The sequence below is a fragment of the Uloborus diversus genome, chromosome 2, assembly GCF_026930045.1.
Source record: "Uloborus diversus isolate 005 chromosome 2, Udiv.v.3.1, whole genome shotgun sequence".
NCBI lineage: Eukaryota > Metazoa > Arthropoda > Arachnida > Araneae > Uloboridae > Uloborus > Uloborus diversus.
This window is the reverse complement of record NC_072732.1, coordinates 110,663,087-110,683,581: the sequence shown is the minus strand read 5'-3', so window position 1 is coordinate 110,683,581 and position 20,495 is coordinate 110,663,087. Positions and strand designations below refer to the sequence as shown.

Here is a 20,495-nt window from a genome sequence, read left to right as displayed (position 1 = left end):
GTTTACCTGCACACAGCAATATAGCCCTCAAGGGCTCTTGCACCATTAAAACAAAATAAACCAACCAACTAAATTTGAACAGCTAATCAATTCCAAAAAAGTTTTTTTTTTTTTTACCAAAGTAAAAAGAATCTTGCATCTTTATACTAGCATCCTCCCCTCTCTCTGTTTTTTTAATAATTAGAATGTTTATAAATATGTTTTTCTCTTTCTCTCTCTCTCTCTGTTTACCTTTGAATGTAATAATTATACTAAAGGCATTTTTAAATTTAAATGCTGTAGTTGTTGTCCACCATGTAATGCTATGAAACAACTAAATTAAGATTCTAACTAAGTATGGATTATGATCAATTGTACTTTTACCAAAAGTAGATTTTGCACACTTTTTAAATAAAAATATTGCTTCAGAATTGAGTTTTAAAAATTATTTATGTGCTTTTTTGCTAAAAATGTTTTGTATTTGCTTCAAACTATTTCAAAAAGTAATGACTGTGTACAAAATTAAAGATTCTGTTACAAAACCATGAGTTTACCTGATACAAAACTTCCTTCTGATACAAAATTAGCATTTTTGCTGATACAAAGTTGATACAGGAATAATTTTTGATCTTCCACCCTTGCATTTGCTGCGGAGATAAGCTTTTATTAATATTGAACATAAGTTCACTTCTTGCTTTTATGCATGCTTGATTAAAAGCAAAAAGCATTTTCTTTCTTTAAATTTTATCAAACCACTGTAGTACAGTCAAGTCTCAACTTACGTGAGGGATGCGTTCGAAGACCACTCGTGTAAGTCGAAATTTCGCGTTGTGGAAATTTGTGTATACGCATTTTTTGTTAAAATACGTAGTTCTTTTAGACATTTGTAAACACCTCTCAAACTGTTTTAAACCATTTCTTAACTTTATATTACCATTTCTTACATAAAGAAGTGAATTTTTTTTTGTATTTTAAAAAACTATAATATTCAAGATAAAATATTGTTACGATGTACAAAATCAATGATCAGTGGGAGAGAGGTATAAAATAAAACAGTATGTGACATACAGTATGTAGGGATAATAAAATGCTACCTATAATAGTACTGTAGAGTAGGTACAGTAACTTACAGTAGGTACAGTGCTTTTCATACCGGCAGATAGTTTTGAGTTGTGTGCACAGATACTTTATATTTTTTTCTTACTATGCTTATTAGTCAGAAATAAGCTGTAACTTTAGTTTGACTTCAGTCATTCATCAACTTTAATTATAATTACTCTCATAAAACCTGTTAGTTAAACCTACCAGTTTTTGGCAAAGGTGCATTGGTGCCAGAAGGACCCAGAATATTATTCTGGTGCTGCATTTTTGGAATAATTTTTTATTTCACATAAAAGAAGTTTCAGTACTTTTTTTGCATCAACATTCATTTTTAACCCCCTGATGCAGAAAGGAAGGGGATTATAACTTTTATCTGCCTGTGTGTGGCATTGTAGCTTCTAAACAGATGAACCGATTTTGATAGTTCTTTCTTTGTTCGAAAAGAGACTTGATCGAGAGTGTGCTTAGCTTGGTCTCATCTGTGTAGGACTTGAATTGCAGAAGACATTAAGAGCAGTAAAAATTAGTATTTTCTGCAGAGTTGCTAGTGAAAACTTACTAGCATATTTAAATAATTAATACTAATTGAGATATATACGTATACTAATTAATACTAATCGATTTTTTTCTTCATCTGATGGAATTAATTTGAAGCTGTGAAGTTATATAGAGATCAAGTAATGTAGTGCCATTTTAAGTGAACTTTCAAATGTTGTTCTATGCCCCAATTCACATGTTTGGTAAAAATTTCATTGTTGGCAGACAAGGAAGAAAATTTTAATGATTTAAATTTTTTATGCTTCCAGTTTCTATTTGTTTTCAAACAAAATATTTGCTGTGGTCAGAGAAGTCTTGACTGTGATGGGGAAGTCACAGGTTCGAATCCCGGCTCTGTCCTTTCTTTATGTGAATGTGTTGTTATGCTGTGAATGGTTGCCTACTCTATAAACGGGTCCTTATGGCATGTGTGTACTGTGGAAGTTGGACTTCACACCAAATTACGGTATTGTTGGTAAAGTGAAGGAGCACGCTCTAAATTGCCAGCCTAGCTGGCACAAGATAACAACACCAAATTATATATTGGGGTAAAGGATTTGAAGTCAAAGGCTCTAAAAGAGTTGGTCATTTCCTCTCGGACCCTGCAGCTCGGGTTTTCGGAGTTTGTAACTCATCTCGCACCCCTTTTAGAAATAAATGTCTTTATGTAGTTTCTTTACAAAGGTAAATACTCCAAGGTCTCTATTCAACAGGACCAGAAAACATTTTTCTTAATTGAAGGTGTCCCTTTTCCGCAGATTCCTTAAAGGAGGTACTACTTTATATTTATATTGCCCACTAGGTACTAAAATATTTAAGATGAATTGAATCTTCTTTCTGTAGATACCTTGCTGATTATTTTCAACTTTATGCATTTTAGAGACTGGTCCCGACATTTATGTTACCTTGAGAGAATATCCATGGTTTCATGGTATGCTTTCTAGAAGTGATGCTGCTCAACTGGTACTAAGAGATGGACCTTTAGGCCATGGAGTATTTCTTGTTCGACAAAGTGAAACGAGAAAAGGAGAATATGTGCTAACTTTTAATTTCCAAGGCCGAGCAAAGGTGATTTTTTATTCATAGTTGTGTTTTGATGCAACTTAAATATTTTTTTTCTTGTTATGTCATTCCATCAGCAACTGATTGTTCAATAAAAATAACATTCTTTGCTTAATAACCAATTATGAAGCAAAATAAATGCGGGTGATGTGCAAATGACAGGGTTTGTACAGGTCATGGAAATCGTGAAAAGTCATGGAAAAAAAAATAAGAGAATTTCAGACCTGGAAAAGTCATGAAAAATTCAAATTTTCATCGAAAGTCATGGAAATTTATTTCAAGTCATGGAAAAATGTCCTGGACAAAGAGAAAGTAACAGTAACTAAAAGAGCATTAGAAATCTTGAGTTATTTATCACTATAGCACATAAAAGCTATTAAAAGTGGAAAATTGAATAATCCCAAAATCAAATCTGAATTTTGAAATCTCATTGCATCCACTTCTGTTGCAGTCACTTGCCTTTTTTTTTGCGATGTGATTTTACTGCTTGGACATCACTAATTTTGAATAAACTGTTATTTTCAACACTTCTTAAGTTTCATATTCTGTAGTAGCGAACTTGCACGTTCTTGGTTTTGCCACTCCCGCCCACAACAAACCAAAAAAAAGAAAAAACAATTCAATTGCATCCGAGTTCGATTCCATCATCCATCACTTGTAAGAACTCATTTATTAAATTTATCAAATTGTTGAAGGATTTAGAAGATAAAGATCTTTAGTCAGGCGATAAAATACAGGAAAAGGAATTTTAATACTCTAAAACAGCAGTGCCCAACATACGGCCCGGCCCGCAAAACTAATCCATGAGACCCACTGCTATGCTCAATGCCAGGAATATCAAACATGTTCTGGAATTTTTGAACCTATTAATTTATATGCATTTGAAAATGCACATAAGTAAACAAAACAAGTATACTTTTGAATGAGAAGATTGATTCATTACTGAACGGATTTTTTCAAACAAAGATCTGGTTTAGAAACATAAAGAACTAAGTTATGTGGCTTTACTTTAAAGAACCAAAATACTGTCAAGAAACGTGGATGATTAAATGCTCTGTTGACACTAAAAGGCAATTTTTGAAGCAAATTTATAGAAACTTAGTGATAACTCATTCAACTTTTGTCCCATTCAATATCATTCTGCATGTTTATTAAAAAAGAGTGCTAGACACGTAAACATCATCATATTCATTTCACTGCACTTTTACTTTACTTAAATTTATATGACGAAGGCAAATAAAAGAATAGTTTAGTTTTTTAAGTATACACTTACATTTTTTCATCATTAGGAAGTGCTTCAATAAGGCTGTGGCATTCATGTAGGCATTTTGCTAATGCTCATTTCCAAAAATTAGCAAGTTTGCAATTAAATAATTCTATTCTCTTTGTATAACAAGGTCATGAAAATTTTTCATTGAAGTCATGAAAAAGTTTTGGAAAAGTCATGGAATTTTTTCATCCAAATAAAGTATGAACCCTGAAATGAATACTACAGATGGCATCAATAATCCAACCTTATTCAGGGTGGCGACAGATCATGGAGATCAGGGAAAAGTCATGGAACTTCATTGATCAGGGAAATATCAGGGAATTTTGAAAAGATCAAGTTCAGGGAAAATTGATCAAATGAAATTGTTTTATATTTATTTATTGCTTTGCAAAATTAAATACCCTTTTTTCCTGTGCATTTTCCACCAATTATTTGCTTAAAAAAGTAAAATTAGTGATGAGCGATTATACATTCATGCATATTTGTGCACCTTTTTTTCCTCAAGGTCAAAGTATTGAATCTTAAGTTATTAACCACAGGATGAACTTCCTAAGCTTCTGTGTCTGCAATATTTTACAAAACTTCAATTTTTCTGCTCCGCGCTCCTTGCTACGTAAAATAAACAACCCTATATGCAAAGAGGAAACTGTCATTAATGACTTGGCTCCTTTGCTTTTACTCATTGTCTTGAAGTTAGCATACTGTAATCACGATTTCAAGAAAAATCTTTATTTTTCTACATTGTTATTGTTAAAAGCTTAAAAGATATTACTTGGCATTTTTTGATTTAATTGCTAAAATTGAATGTTAAATGAAAACCAACTTTGTTTTTTGTCATCGTGTTATTCACTGTCGCCTCAGATTATATGAAGGGTGAAGTTTTTTTTTTGAGACAAATTATTTTATTTTAAAACCAAGTTATGTACTATAGATTTTGAAATTAATAATTATTTTTTGCATTTCAATGTTGTTCATTACAAAAATTTTTCTTTAGACTAATAATGAAATCATTTGAAATTGAGTTGTGTAGATAAGAAAATATTTTTGCTATTTTTTAATAATTAAAATGCTGTATTCTTTCATTAAAACCTAAGTTCTTGGTTAAAGAATAGCTCAATATGACTGTTTGTTTTAAAGGTTTCAATTTGTTTTACATTATTATTTACGTAAGGAAAACTGTATTACTTCCATACTTTCACAATTACTTATTATTCTCGCAGCAACAATTATACTGCTTGAAAATTCAGTTCAAAATTATTTCCAAATAAACTTTTTATTTTTATCATGATTAGATAATGTCTTTAAGGGTGGTTTTAATAATTTTTTAGAATTCTTATGTTAACTGGTTACTGGAAGTAAAATGTTTGTTTTAGATTTCCTATAATATTTTTTGTAGGTAATTTAATGCACTATTTTTACTTAAAAAAAAGAGCTTCTTTCCAAAAAATATTTTTAATTAACAGCTTAAAACGTTTTAAACACTGCATTTTATTTAATATTCAATGGTTTTCAGGTAATGTAAAGGATGGAAACCATTATCATTGGTAATGTAAATCAGGGAAATTCAGTAAACTTAATCAGAGTAATCAGGGAACTTTTTATCATAGTTCCTGTCGCCACACTGTTGTTGTGATAGGCTGTAACTTAAGTAAAGATGTTTGCCCTCTACTAAAATGGAAAAAATATTTATTCATTATGTGCACTCTAGAGCAGCTAGACTCTATCTTCTAAGAGAGGGGTTGGTCATAAGTCCTGAACTGTATATAAATTACGATTACCTCAATAGAATTAATTTCCAAATATTAAATTATCTCTTTTGATAGGAGAATCATTGCATTTTAGGAAGTTATGTAAAGAACAAAGCACACTTTTATAAAGTTTATTCACAGACTTGCCAACTTTTACGGATCATCCGTAAAAGTTACTGATGTTACTTAAACTTTATGAACTTATGGATAGACCTGCAATTTTTACGGCTTTTAGCTATGGTTCGCTTTAAAACCGTTTTTTTTTATCAAATCATAACTGTTTGTTTAAAAAATCCCCCCCCCCCCAAATAAAAACTATTTCAGATTCGCTTGAAAATTAGCTGCTTAAAGCTTTTGTTCCCGCAAACTCTTCAAAATATGCATACAAAAAACTCATTGCAATCAATTGAGAAAAAAAAAATATTTTTATTTTATTTATTTTTTTTTTTTTAAGTAATGCTCATTTTCAGCTCAAAATTTTTGGAAATTTTGGATCACAAGCACACTTATCTTGAAACTAAAAGCAGAAGATAAAAGATAGTTACTCAATTACAGCAGTTCTTTAAAATTACATAAGCATGCTTTTACGAGCAAGCCAAGAAATGCATACATTCTTTACTTAGCACAATCTGTCTGCAGCCTTTTTGATCCAAGCAATCCAAACTTAGTACTATATGCAATAAATATGGAACGAATGAACTGTAATACAAATGCACTTGCTTTTGGCAAGTAGGTGCATTCTGAGTCTAGCGATGTTGAAACAGCTGTAAACTACATTTGTGATTTTTGTGAATTTGAATAAAAGATGAATTCAAAATACTGTTTTTTCACTGGTATAAACTAAAAATATCATTTCTTTTGCGTTTCAATTCCTATATTGTAATGCTAATTGCATATAGGATTTTCAATAAATTTTCCTTCTCAGTCTTTTAGTCATATTGGCTAGTGGCGGGATTACCCCAGGTCCGTGGCGGTATTACCCCAGCTCCCTGGGTAAGACCACTGCAGTGCAGAGGTTCACAAATTGATGTTTTTGCGACTATTTCTTTTGTAGATATATTATTAACAACACATTTTGTATGCATAAAGGCTTAAGATGGCATCTTAAGATGGCATACAATAATCCAAAATATTGATCTAGCTCATAAATACGATTTTCGATGGTGAAAAAAAATTGAAGTTCCTTAAGGTGGTAGCATTCCTCTGGTCTACCCTAATTCAGCAGTTCTTTTGCCTTGCTTCTAAACTTCTTGTTTGAAGATTTTTTAATTAGTGTCATACCTTGAATGTAATCAAATAGTGAACTAAAGTTTTTTTTAGGGGGGGTAGGGTTGCTTTCATTATGTATCTTTAAACTAGTGGTATTTATAAGAAACAGTATGTATAAAAACTACATTGGTTTTTCCCAAATGGCATTTTCAAATAAAGGTGCTTATATAAATATCGAACTTTTTTTCAGCATTTACGCATGACAATCAACCCTGAAGGCCAATGTCGTGTGCAACATTTGTGGTTTCAAACAATTTTTGACATGCTGGAACATTTTCTACAGCATCCAATTCCTCTCGAATCTGGAGGAGCTTCTGATGTAACCCTAACAGAATATGTAGTAAATTTAGATGGTGCACAGTCAATGTCTTCTCGTGCAAGATCATCTCCACCCCATGGGGAATCTAGCAGGACAGGTGGTCCTGCAGCTCATCGTGTGCCTAGCATACCTGATCTGCGAGAAGTTGTGACTGTTCAAGGCTCAGTTAGAGTTCGTAGCCAGTCTCTGGAAAATGTCCAACCCCACGCTCATCATGCAATGCTACAGCCAGCAAGAGCTGTGGAAAATACATACTCTTTTGTTTGATATTTAGTCAGCATTTATGTATGCAAGGAAATTTTCGTTACGCTGTCCCGAATTCTTAGAGCTATACAAACTGCCAAAAAAAATCAACATACTGAAAGTGATCAAAAATTGTAAATTATGCACTTATATGTCGTTGCATTATTTCATTTTATAAGATATTTTAACTGATCTAGTGATTTTGTTACTGTTTTAGTTTTAGAAATTGTTTAATTATAGTTATAATGAATTTTTTATTTATTATTGCTCTCAGTATATTTTTTGGAACTTTATTGTTGATTTACTTTTAAATGTTTCTTTTTCTTATATAAATACAGCTTAATTATCTTTCTCAGTGTGTTTTGATATTTATTAATTTTCTTAAAAGCTTCTTATTTGAATTGTTATTACAAAACATCATAATAGAAAAGTTACCATTTATGATGTGCATTTGAATCAATCAGAAGAAATATTTTAACATTTTAACAGCTTAAATTGTAGTCAAATATTCCTAATATAAAATATTTTATTTTAACATTTTACAGCAGAATTAAAAAATGCTTTTATAGTTTTCTTTCAAGAAATATTTTGTTTACAAACCAACCTACTGAACAGTGGTACAACAAGAATTTTCTCGGAGAGGGGGATGGGTACTCAAAATAGTCCTCGTATGTCTCTAACTATATAACAGTGGGTGTGGGCAAAGTTGTCACCCCCCCCCTCCCCCCCGTCGTGCTTTGCTGTCAAAATATTTCTGCCTTAAATGCAGCTATTTTTTGACAAACAAATTGCATGCTTTAATCCTTAATATTTCAGTGCCAAATAAACGGCAATTATTTTTGTCTCGTAGTTTAAACATTCTTTACAGGAAATAAAAATACAGCAGAACTGTAAATCTAAATATTCAAGTATTTCTTTTTCTTCAAACTTTTATTAATGGTGCTAATAATTTGTCTTCAAGTTATAGAATTGATATATTTTCAGTTACAGAAAATGTTTCCCCATTACTAGATCACAGAATTGCTAAAGAAATCATATAAAAAGGGAAAAAAATGATTTTTTTTTTCTATAAAATGTGCTTTGGTTATGTTTAATATAAGATTTTTACAAAATCATCACACACATACATTGACTATTGTAAAAATACATGCTTCTTCGACTATTTAATATTTATTACACATAGATATGTATTTGTGTATTTCCTTAAATTATTCCTAATTAAAAAGAGAAAATTAAATTATTTTAAATATAAATTTTGTAAAGAAATACTATAAAACATGATTGTTTAGTCTGTTATTTACTACTTTACTGATGTAATTTATTTATTTATTTCAGTGCTTTTACTTAGCCATTTAGTGTATTTTTTGTGGTATTTTCAATTTTCTTATATGTTTATAAACCTATTTGTAAATGTTGTGTATTTTTAAATAAATAAGCTTTCAAAACTTTTTTTAGATAGTTACACTATTTTCTTCAAAAATTACTCAACATGTTCATCCACTTAGCTCTTCAGTTTTCCCAAAAAAGAGATCTATTTTAAACAATGAAGTATTTCGTGAGCTGAGTTAGGTTACAACCACTTTATTTAATTAATTGCAATGCTTTCATACTTCTTTTCATGTGTTCAGGTAAAGGAGCTGCTACAAACAAATTTCTTTTCTCGAAATAATCTGGTATGACGATACTCTGTGCATGAATATGCATTGGGATATACCGCACCTTGCTTTGTCGAACATACAATTTCTGTAATATATCAGCTTGAAGTTTCTAAAAAAAAAATTGCAATAAGAATTTTAAAGAAACAAGAAAGTATACGTTCTTGTAACTAATGAATTACTAGTATAGGTTTTTCACACTTAATCCACCTTGTGGTTCTTGACAAGATATCTTATCAAACAACTCTGGGACTATCCAACTGCAGAGCAGTTAATTCTCCAAAAATAATGATTTATAAACAAAAGATTCTTTTGAAAAATTAGGGAATGTAATAAATATTGATCAATTATTTGATATCGTTTGTTTTGTGGCATTAATTATGTGCTTTTGTTTTAATCACTATTACTAACTTTTGTAGGAGAACATGGGGCAGTGAACCAGTTATAGTAAATTACATTTTTTCAAAATGAACAAATTAGAAATTAAATTTGAAAATTACAGTATATAAAGAGAGAACAAATATATTATATAATAAAACTTGCATTGTAAGGTTATATTTAATTTTTGGCAATAAGCATATGTAACTTCAAGAAAAATTTTCTAATGAAATATTTTCTGTATGTTTGGTTAAAAAAATTTCTTTGGGGGGGGACTAGTAAATAAACAAATGATGATGAATTAATGAATAAAAAAAAATTATGCATGAATAAATAAGTAAACACATGTTTAAGAATAAATCAACGACTATGTGAATGAATATACAAATGAAATAAACTATTGCATTTTGTCCCGTATTCTCTTGTCAAATTTGCATTACACAATTAAAATCAAACATACTATCCAGAGCTAAAATGAAAGGTCAGTTCCTCTATCTTTTTCCTAAGCATTTAGGGCAAAAAGCAGGTCCTTCATTTCAAATTTTTCCAAGGGGGTCAAACGGTACAAATTCTCTATGTAACAGGTGGGCTGAAAAGTTCGTAGGCTGACGTATAAAAGAAGTTAATAAAGTTAAATTCATGTTGTTTTTAGTTAGTACCAACCTTCAAAAGATACACTATTAATTTCACAGTTGATGGACACCTGGTTTGTGATATATAGCGTTGAAAGTGAAGCAACTTACGTTATTGTGTAAAAAATTAGTAACAAAGAATTTTGTGTGTTAATGAAGCAATGCTTCTTGGTGAAAAAAAATACTGTTGAAGCTACGGTTTGGCTTGATGTACATTATTTGGACTCTGAACCAGGTAACTCAACCATTGAGAAGTGGTTTGCTACATTTAAACAGGACGTTATAAACATCCGAGAAGATGCACGTAGTGGACGCCTCAAAGAGGCTGTTACCGACGAAAACATCAAAAAAGTCCACAAAACAATTTTAAATGATCTTAAAAGTGAAGTTGACTGAGATAGTCAAGACTTTCAAGATATCAAAGGACCGTGTTGGTCATATCGGGCATGAATATTTGGACATGCGAAAGCTGTGTGCAAAGAGAGTGCCGCACATGCTCAAAATTGATCAAAAGCAACAACATTTTGATGACTCGGAACAGTGTTTATCGATATTCAACCGTAATGAAATCGAATTTTTTGTCGATATATCACTATAGATGAGACACGGCTCCATCACTACACTCTGGAGTTCAATTGACAGTCAGCCGAATGGATTGAACACGATGAATCGAACCCAAAGCATGGAAAGACGCAACAGTCGAGTAGCAAGATTATGGCGTCAGTATTCTGGGATGCACATGGTATTATATTACCGCAAAAATAGTCAGACCATCAACAACATTTATTATTTAAGGTTGTTGGAGCATTTGAACGATTAAATCACGAAACAACAGCCTCATATGAAGAAGAAAAAAATCCTGTATCATCAAGACAATGCACCATGTCACAAATCAATGAAAACTATGGCAAAATTGCACAAATTAGGCTACAAATTGCTTCCCCATCCACTATATTCTTCAGACCTAGCCCCCCCAGTGATTTTTCCTCTTTGCAGACCTCAAAAGAAGGCTCGCTGGAAAGAAATTAAGCACTTCTGTAGAGGGAACTGAGGCTAAAGAGAGATCATACAATAAAACTGGTATTGAAAAACTGTATGATCGCTATAATCGCTGTATCGCCCTCAAAGGCAACTATATTAAATAATATAATCAAATTTTACCAAAATAATGTGTTTTACTGTGCTTGCCAACAAACTTTTCAGCCCAACTATTATATTATATCAAAAAACACCAGAAACCACACCCACATGTAGGTAATAATTTCTCAAAGCCAGGGGGAGGGTTCAATAGCCTTTCTCCTGACCCTTCTAAATGAGGGGCCTGGCTAAAAGCCCTGTCATTGAAGCAAAGGTACATAATGGGAGTTCTAAAAAGCTATGTTGTCTACAGTTTGGCAAATTGACACTATATTGGAAACTTGAGATGAATAATGACTTGAATTTGATGATGGTTACAATGTGATTTAATACTAGTATACGTTCTTTTGTAAGTCCTTTAAAATTTACTTGTATCTTTAAGAATAACAAGAGTATGGAAAGTGGAGCACAAAAGATTAAACAATGTAATTACTTCGTGAAGGTTATTGTTGTATTAAGAGTTATTCTTCCTCTGAACAAGGAATAAAGGCCCTTGATATGCTGCATGAAGTACAGCATTTAACGAAAAAGTAAAAATTACTAAGCAATTTATAAGTCCCTACTCAATTCAGACACCATAATGATATTATAAAAGTATCAAAATTTTTCTTACCTGTGGAGCTAATTTTGTTAAATGAGAATACTTGTGATCTCCTAATATAGGGCAAGACAAACCAAAACCGAAGTGGACCCGTATTTGATGCTTGATCCCTAGAAATGAATTTTAAAAAAAAGGTAATTTTCCTAGAAATTTGCAAGCTGAAATCGAAAGAAAATCTTGTACGTTATGATGCTATTTGGGAAATCTACTATGAAACCCACAGATTTTAATGGAAATAGCTTTTATAGTCTACAGTCGGATCCCGCTACAACGCGATCCAACTTGCGCAAAATGGATGTAAAGCGAGTTTTTCATGAGTAATGAATTTTTTATTGCTGATGCAAATTACTCGCTTGCCAGGGTTGGCCGGATTGGACCCAATGGGTTTTTTTGAAAAAAACCATTATTTAGCCCACTTTTGGGTTTTTTTAAATTTTCTGAGAAATTTTTTTAAAAATTAATTAATTTAAATACTTTTACAATTTAAACTTCTTTTTTATTTGGTCTTCACCACAGACAATGGACATAAAAAATGAATTTTGAACTTTAACAGCATTAAAAAATACTTTAAAGATTTTAAATAAATATATTTCACTTCTTTCTTTAACTGGTCAATAAATAACTGAAACTATTTTGACTAAGTCCTGTCACGTGTGATTTTCTCAATATTTGTAGATTGTACACAGTAAACTACTCTAGCTAAAAGGCTTTCATGTGAGTTATATTCTGCAAACCAACACTTCACAAATTTCGAATAATCAAGGTACTTTTTTTAGAAATTAACAGGGTTACAAACGGTTGGACAGAAAACAGAATAGGATGTACAGTATTTTCATTATCTTACGAAATAGTTTAATATTTGTTACTCTGTACACAGAAATAGAAAAACAGACATTATAAAATTCAAAGAAATGTCTTGATTAAGCTGGAATTCAGTAAAAAGGGATTTAAACTACTTGAGGTTCTACAGTAGTTTTGCATAACAAAGTAAAATACAAAAATGTAAAATACAAAAAAAAAAAAAAAAAAATTAAAAACGAAGTAATTGCTTTTATCACTCAAGAAGTAGCTTTGCCTTAACTGTTGGTAATCATGGAAACTAAAAAATCTGAAACTATCACTATTCTTAGGTTTCATTGTCTTTTATACTTTTCTTCAGAAAACGCTGAATTTTAACTAGTTTTCCAGCTTTTTTTACCCCAAGACAATTTTTGTCCTTTGTCTATATACTTACGCTACAATATGCTACATGTACCCTACATTTTCCCTAAAAAAGGACAAAAAAACCCACATTTCTTTTAAAAAACCCAGCTTTAGTTGGGTTTTATTTTAAAAAACCCTGGGTCCATGGGCTTTTAAAAAAAAACCCGGGTTTTTGCCAACCCTGTCGCTTGCAGCATGGCATTTTTTCGAAAGGAGCAGCGGAGCATTAGAATGGGCTTGGTTGACACTAAATATTGGTTTCGTGAATAGACTTTCATCCCTTTAGCATCACTGACAGCGGAAGTTCACGCATTGTATTAGTCTAAACAATGCTTTGCTTTAGTTTTATACAAATAACCGCTCCAATTCTTTTAACGTTTTTTTGTCTTCTTATGAACGTTGATAGAACAGAATGGTTTCCAAACAAGGACTTTCATCTCAAGTTAGCAAAAGTGGAAAGAAAAACAGAAAGTTTCTGATAATTCAAGAAAAGGTAAAGATTCTTGATGCTTAAGCAATTATAAAGTACATAAAAAGTAGTCGAAAACTTTGTACTGCATAGTGAATAAAATATGACAACGTATATAAAGTACAAATTCAAAATGAAAAAAGGTTAAAAAACCAGCAAACAGCTGTTTCGGCACTCTAAAATACAAGTGCCATCATCAGTGCAATTAAAAACGAAGACAGGTTCAACCCGACTAAAACATAGTCGAGGCGAACATTGGAATGAGAGACGAGTTGTAAAAGATATAAGAGCAGTACCGGAAACGATGACGTCAAGGTTACGTCAGAACTACAGAGGACGGTTGCACTCAGGAGAAAACGTCACGGACAAAAAATAAATCAAATAACAGACTTCCAAACATTAGGAAAAGGGGGAGTGCTAGACAAATCATTGACGATTAAATTAGCATTTTTCCATATGTAATATGACTCCCAAAAATCTAAATCATGAATGGACGAACACTCGTGAATAACTTTGGCGGAAGAAAAAATAAAATTATGGCCACAAGACAAACAATGTTGAGCAATAGAGGAGCGTTTGAGATCCTGTTTTTTGACGTAATTTTCGTGTTCTTTTATCCGGAATTTGAGGGATCGTCGAGTCTGCCCAATGTAGGCCAATTTGCACTGGCAGGAAACACTATAAATGCCCCATTTGTCAAGGTTCTGAACAGGGTGTTTAAGCTGTGAAAATTTTAATTTATTAACAGGAGAAAAAGTGACGGAAAAATGAAACTTTTTTAAGATTTTGGCAATTTGTAGACTGATTTTAGGAAAAAAGGGTAAGACAACGGAACTCGAATAGTTCACAGGAGCAAGTGTTTGATTTTTGTTAGCTGAGCTACATAGCTTCTTATAAATGGTGTCAATAATATCTGATGTGAATTATAAAGTGCCTCGAAGATAGCACGACAATTAGGTATGAGTTAATATCTTCGATACGTACAATTAAAGTTCAAAGAAAAGGAAATCCGCAAAAGCTCAGAACTTAGTTTTAATAATGAAGCTCGCAGAGTAGTATCTGAGCAAAATACAAACATCATGAAAATAGAAGCAGGCTAGAAATAATGGTATTCCCACACTGCATAAACTTCATAAATTTTAAAATTATAATTAAAATTACGATATCTATTCAGTGCTATTATAATACAGTAATTTTCTTTCTGTAAGTACCCTACTGTTAAAGTATAGTATTTTATTGATCATTGATTTTGTGCTTCATAACAGAGTTATCATGTTAAATAGTAACGTTTTTTCTAAAATACAGTAAAAAGTTAGTTCTTTATAAAACATACAGTAATATATAGCTAAGAAATGGTTTGAAACAATTTGATGGGTGTTAACACATGTCTGAAATAATTGGGTAAGCTTATAAAAAATTTCTAAACATACGTCGTTCCACAACGCGAAATTCCAACTTACGCGAGGGGTCTTGGAACGCATCCCTCGCGTAAGTCGGGATTCGACTGTATATATATATTCTCATATATATAATAACCAATGATCCAGTAACCCGCGAGTTTTAACAATGAAACTTGTGGCATGGCATGATAATATGTTATGGTAATGTTAATATAATGTTAATGGTAATGTTTATATAATGATGCAGGGAAAAGCTTATTGTGACCTGGCTGAACACGATCCGGTTACTTAACTGTTTTACTGGTAAGACTGTGCCATTTCAGGGGAATGAAAAAATGGTCAACAATGAATGCTACCTACTGGAGTTTAGGGTTAATCCACTGGAGTTAGGGTTACAATTTCAAGCATCAAAATATCACCAAACAGACAACGGCTTTGTTCAAATGTAGAAGAGTAGAAGCAGATTTCACCCGTCATACCTTGACGGGCGATTTTCTAGTATTATGTATATAATGGTAATAAACAATAAAATAGCAAAAAAAGGCAGGCGGGAGGAATTAAAAAATAATAATAATAAAAAGCCAAAGACAAAGAAAGGCTGCTTTGATATTGATCTCATCAGCATTGGAAATCTCGAAGTATCAAGTACCAAAACTACAAAGCAACATCAAATGGATAGGAAGGCAAATGCACTAGAAAATCCAAAAAATGCCTGACAAGGTTTTTTCTTTTATTTCGTAGAAACGGATATTTTGTTCCATTGGCATTCATTGTAACAGGATTTCATATATATATATATATTGCATATATATGCTGCATATACAGGGTGTCCCAAAAGGTCGTTTACAAACTTAACATGTTGGTCTGTCATATCATGATGAACAAGATTTACATAGGAACATGTGTTCCCAAACGCAATGCTGGCGCACTACATGCACACAAAGTCAGACACTAACAGATGCACAACATGTCGCATATCTATTACAAAAAGACAGTTTTGCACAACATTTTAATTTTTAAGGAAAGCTTAAAGTAGTTGATAAAATTTCCGTCCTGTCAGCTCTCATAATCACGTTACAACGACAACGCAGCGATCGGTGAAATCTTGTCCGAATGGATCGTTATTACAACGGTCGGTACTTTGTCGTTGCGACGCGTGTATGACAGCTAAAGGCAGCAAATTTCAACAACAGCTATAAGCCTTCCTTGAAAACTAAAATGTTGCGTAACATCGTCTTTGTGTAATAAATATGCGACATGTTGTGCATCCTTTAGTGTCTGACTTTGTGTGTATGTAGTGTGCCAGCATTGTATTTTCGAACTTATGTTACTATGTAAATCTTGTTCATCATGATATGACAGACCAGCATGTTAAGTTTGTAAACGACCTTTTGGGACACCCTGTATATATTAAAATCAAATTATAGAGGAAAAATAAAAAAAAGAACAAACCATATGCCAAAGATGTGCAAAGCAGCCAAACAAATAAGCCAGAAAAATACAGGGTTGTCCAAATTAAAGTTCCCCGACTCAGAGGCCTGTGCAGGATGTTCTATGGGTCATGATGTGATGAAATTTTGGAAACAGACAATTCAGATCATGCGCTCATGATTTATTTTTTAAAAAAAAGTACCAGAAGTTGCAGATCAACAAGACATTCTATGGATGTTCTATATGTCTGCCGTGGTTCTCCACAACTTTTTCCACCCGTAAAGCAGTGTGTTCCACAGCGGAACGCAATAAGTGCACATTAATACCACGCACATTCTGAATAATTGAGTCTTTCAGATCTGCCAAGGTTGCTGGATTTTCTCGGTAGACTTGATCTTTTAAAAATCCCCATAACCAAAAGTCGCATGGGGTGAGATCACACGAGAGAGGAGGCCAAGCTGTTGGGAAACAGCGGCTGATCACACGTGCATCAGTGAAAGTTGCCCGTAACACCTGTTGAACGCCCAGAAGAATATGGGGAGGTGCATCATCCTGCATAATATAGTGTCCTGGAGGTGGCCACATTGTTGCAGTTCAGGAATCACAAACGTTGTCAACATGTCCTGATATTGTCTTCCTGTGACAGAGCAGGTTTCGAATCTTCTTGGAGTCACCTCTTCAAAAAAATAAGGCCCAATGATGAATGTTGCAGTGAAACCGCACCATACCGTAACCTTTGTGGGGTGCAAGGGCACTTGATGAATTGCTCGCGGGTTTTCACTTGCCCAAATGTGGCAGTTGTGCGCATTCACTTGACCATTCAGGTGAAAATGGACCTCATTCAGTCCAAAGGATATTCCACGGCCAAGCAGCATCGACTTCCATTCTGGCAAGGAACTGCAGCGCAAATGTTTCCCGAACCACAGGGTCCCCGTCCGACAGCTGAAGAAGACTGGATTTTGTAAGGAAAATAGCGTAGGATTCGACGCATCACACGCCAGACGGTCGTATAGGGCATATCCACAGCACGAGAAACACGTGGCACACTGACAACACCATGTGGCGATTGTCTAGTGGTATCCACGACCGCCAAAGCAACGTCTTCTACGCATGCAGAATTCACAGCATGGCATCCTCTACCTGGCAAAATTCCCAGTTGTCCAGATCTTTCGAACTTCCTCATCATCTCCCTTAAAGCGCGTGGTGACATAGGTCCTCGGCGCATGTTCTTCAGCCGACGGAATGCTCTTAAAGCAGCACATGAGTTCTCGTCGTTCTGGTAAAAAAGTTTGACCAATAGAGCTTTGTCTTTCAAAGTCACCATTGTGTACCAGCGAGGTTGAAAATAACTGCCTGTGCAGCACCTGTCTTCCACCTTTCACTTTTGTAGGGCTCATCTTTTGCATACGTTGTGCAGAAGCTTTATTTCTGCAAATCACGTTGTTGAAATATGTAAATTTCCCAATTACTTGTGTTACAGCGCCATCTATCGGCAACTTTTAGTACTATTTTTTTAAAAATAAATCACGAGCGCATGATCTGATGTGTCTGTTCCCAAAATTTCACAGACCCCGAAGTGGTTGTTTGAGGAGAAAAAGTAGGAAATAAGGAATCAAAAATTAAAAAAGTAGGAAAAAATCACTTAAAAAAGTAGGAAAAAATAGAAAGAGATAGGACTACACACACGTCAAGACGACTGACAATCATTAGTATGAAAAATAAACTGGTGGAAACAAAGATATTAATTACAAAAATATGAAAATAAAATACAAACAAACAAACACCTTTCAACAATACAGTAATAAAATTTTTAAGTGTGAAAAAAAAAAACTAATAATAATAATAAAAAACTCCTATTTTGGTGCAATAAAACCATTTCTGTTAAAAATTTGTTTTGTCAAAGACGAAAACATTCGAGAGCATCCATTTATCATTTGAAAATACTCTTAACACTTTCAGCTCATGTTGTCATAAACTACTGTCTAACCACGGATTGAATGGAAAGGCAAACATCCGGTTTACACGCGGAAGTGGACGCATCTATTAGTTTTCAGGGATGTCAGATTTTGCAGATGTATGTTAGCCTCTAAATTAAGCAGAATCTCATTCAAATGGGCGGAATACGTGCATAAAATTTTTATTTTCCCCCTCATTCAGATGGAGTCGCCTTAACTGGATGTTTGCCAATTCCATATAATCAGTGGTCAAACAGTATAATACAAAAGCAAAGCAAATATTAAATTAGTTTTAGTTGAAAATAATCAGCAGCTGACATGCATTCTTGCATAAACAGAGGCAGATGTTTAAATTAAAAAAGAAGGAAAAAGACTGAAAATGCAGAACTAAAATAAATTTGTTCTTAAATATGAGACATAAAATTTATAATAAAATAATTAAACTAAATGAATAACGAAATAAGTAAACTAAAGGGTTAGTACAGTCGAATCCCGACTTACCCGAGGGAAGTGTTCCAAGACCTCTTGCGTAAGTCGAAATTTCGTGTTGTAACATACCTAGGTTTTTGGACATTTGTTAACACCACCTCAAACTGTTTTAAACCATACCTTAACTACACATTATCGTTTCTTACATAAGAAACTGAATTTTTACTTTTACTTTTTAAAAAAGCTGTTTTAATCAGCATAAAATACTGTCACGGTGCACGAAATCAGTGATCAATGTGACATAAAATAAACCAGTAAGGTACATACTGTATAAAATCAGTAATAATAAAATGGTGAACTATAGTAATACTGTGCAGTAGAACTAGTAATGATACTTGTAACTTTAAAAAATGAAGATGTTGATGATTTATGCTCTGTAATAAAATCATTATTCTAATACATTTTTAAATTCAGTTGATTCACTAGTTCTTTTATAACGCTTCCACCCCTCCTCTTGGTATCATTCATTCTCAATACAAGAGGAGCTTCCATTTTCATAATTTTTGCATTTTGCTTAGACACTACTCGGTGAACCAGGGGGTGTGCACAGAAATTTTGGAGCCCGTCATAAATGACTTTTACTGCCCCCTCCGTATTGTTTGTTTACCCTTACATCTCTACACATATTTCTCCTCATTTTGAAAATCTCGGACCAACTTTAGGCTCGGGCCCAGATCAACCCTGTACACGCTTCTGCAGCGAACTTTCACGGATTTTCTTTTTTTGACTTTTAATTGTACATATGGGAGATTTACTCGCACCTAATTGTCGTGCTACCTTCGCTCCACTTCCTACTTGTTCAAACACATCGAGAAACTTTAGCATTTCTTTAATTGTCAGAAATTTTCTCTTTCTCTTTTCACAAACTTTAGATGGAACTGTGCTCTTAGATGTCATTATATTTCATCAACTTTCACATTTAGAATGGAAAAAAAAAAAAGTGATCCGTTTTTGCGAATTTCTGTTACCTGTCGATTTTATTTTGCACTAACATTAATAAAATATATACAATGTACAAGTTTTTCATTTTTTGCTTCCTTATGTTCCTTTTAAGGTTTTACATTGCCTTTCTGTTTAAATAGAGCTCTATTTCACTTGTACTCATACAAACAATTTGCGAATAGGAAATTCGGCTTTTCCCGAACTTTTTGAACAGTCGACCGTTTGCTTTAACTAAAGCTTGTAATTGATGGGTAAATAATATATAATAGCATCAGAATGTGTCAGTATCTTTTTTTTTTTTAGTTTCGTTAAAACAGTAGGCTGAAGTCGGGGCTATAAAAAGAAAAGTTGATCGTAAACGGCGCAACGGAAAAAAAAAATTACGAAAATTTAACTTTTAAACACGCAAACGCCGCAGCCTTCTTGTTCTTTCCAGAAATTAATGTAGTCAATGAAAAGCTCAGGATCTGCTTGCTTCTTTTGCTTTTCAAAATTGAAACATGCAGAAAATTATCGGTGCGGCATTGTAAAAATAAGAATCAATGCACAATTAAAAGTGCTATACTAAAGAAAGAAAAAGTAGGAAAATAAGGAGAGAGATCTGAAAAGTAGGAAAAATAGGAACTCTTCGGGGTCTGATTTCATCACATTATGACCCATAGAACATCCTGCACA

The 20,495-nt window shown here is 33.1% G+C and overlaps 2 protein-coding genes across 2 annotated transcripts in view; one reads left to right on the top strand and one right to left on the bottom strand.

Annotated features, from left to right (window-relative positions):
• LOC129217234 (SH2B adapter protein 1-like) overlaps nt 1-8,869 on the top strand; it is a 42,973-nt gene extending 34,104 nt beyond the window's left edge. The window contains exons 6-7 of the mRNA XM_054851507.1: nt 2,498-2,685; nt 7,157-8,869. Coding sequence (XP_054707482.1) covers nt 2,498-2,685; nt 7,157-7,552 — 584 coding nt within the window. The 3' untranslated portion in view covers nt 7,553-8,869. The remainder of the gene's footprint in view (nt 1-2,497; nt 2,686-7,156) is intronic.
• A 167-nt stretch (nt 8,870-9,036) lies between these two features.
• LOC129216481 (pseudouridylate synthase RPUSD4, mitochondrial-like) overlaps nt 9,037-20,495 on the bottom strand; it is a 49,009-nt gene continuing 37,550 nt past the window's right edge. The window contains exons 8-9 of the mRNA XM_054850695.1: nt 11,944-12,041; nt 9,037-9,295 (exon numbers count right to left, since the gene is read on the bottom strand). Coding sequence (XP_054706670.1) covers nt 9,110-9,295; nt 11,944-12,041 — 284 coding nt within the window. The 3' untranslated portion in view covers nt 9,037-9,109. The remainder of the gene's footprint in view (nt 9,296-11,943; nt 12,042-20,495) is intronic.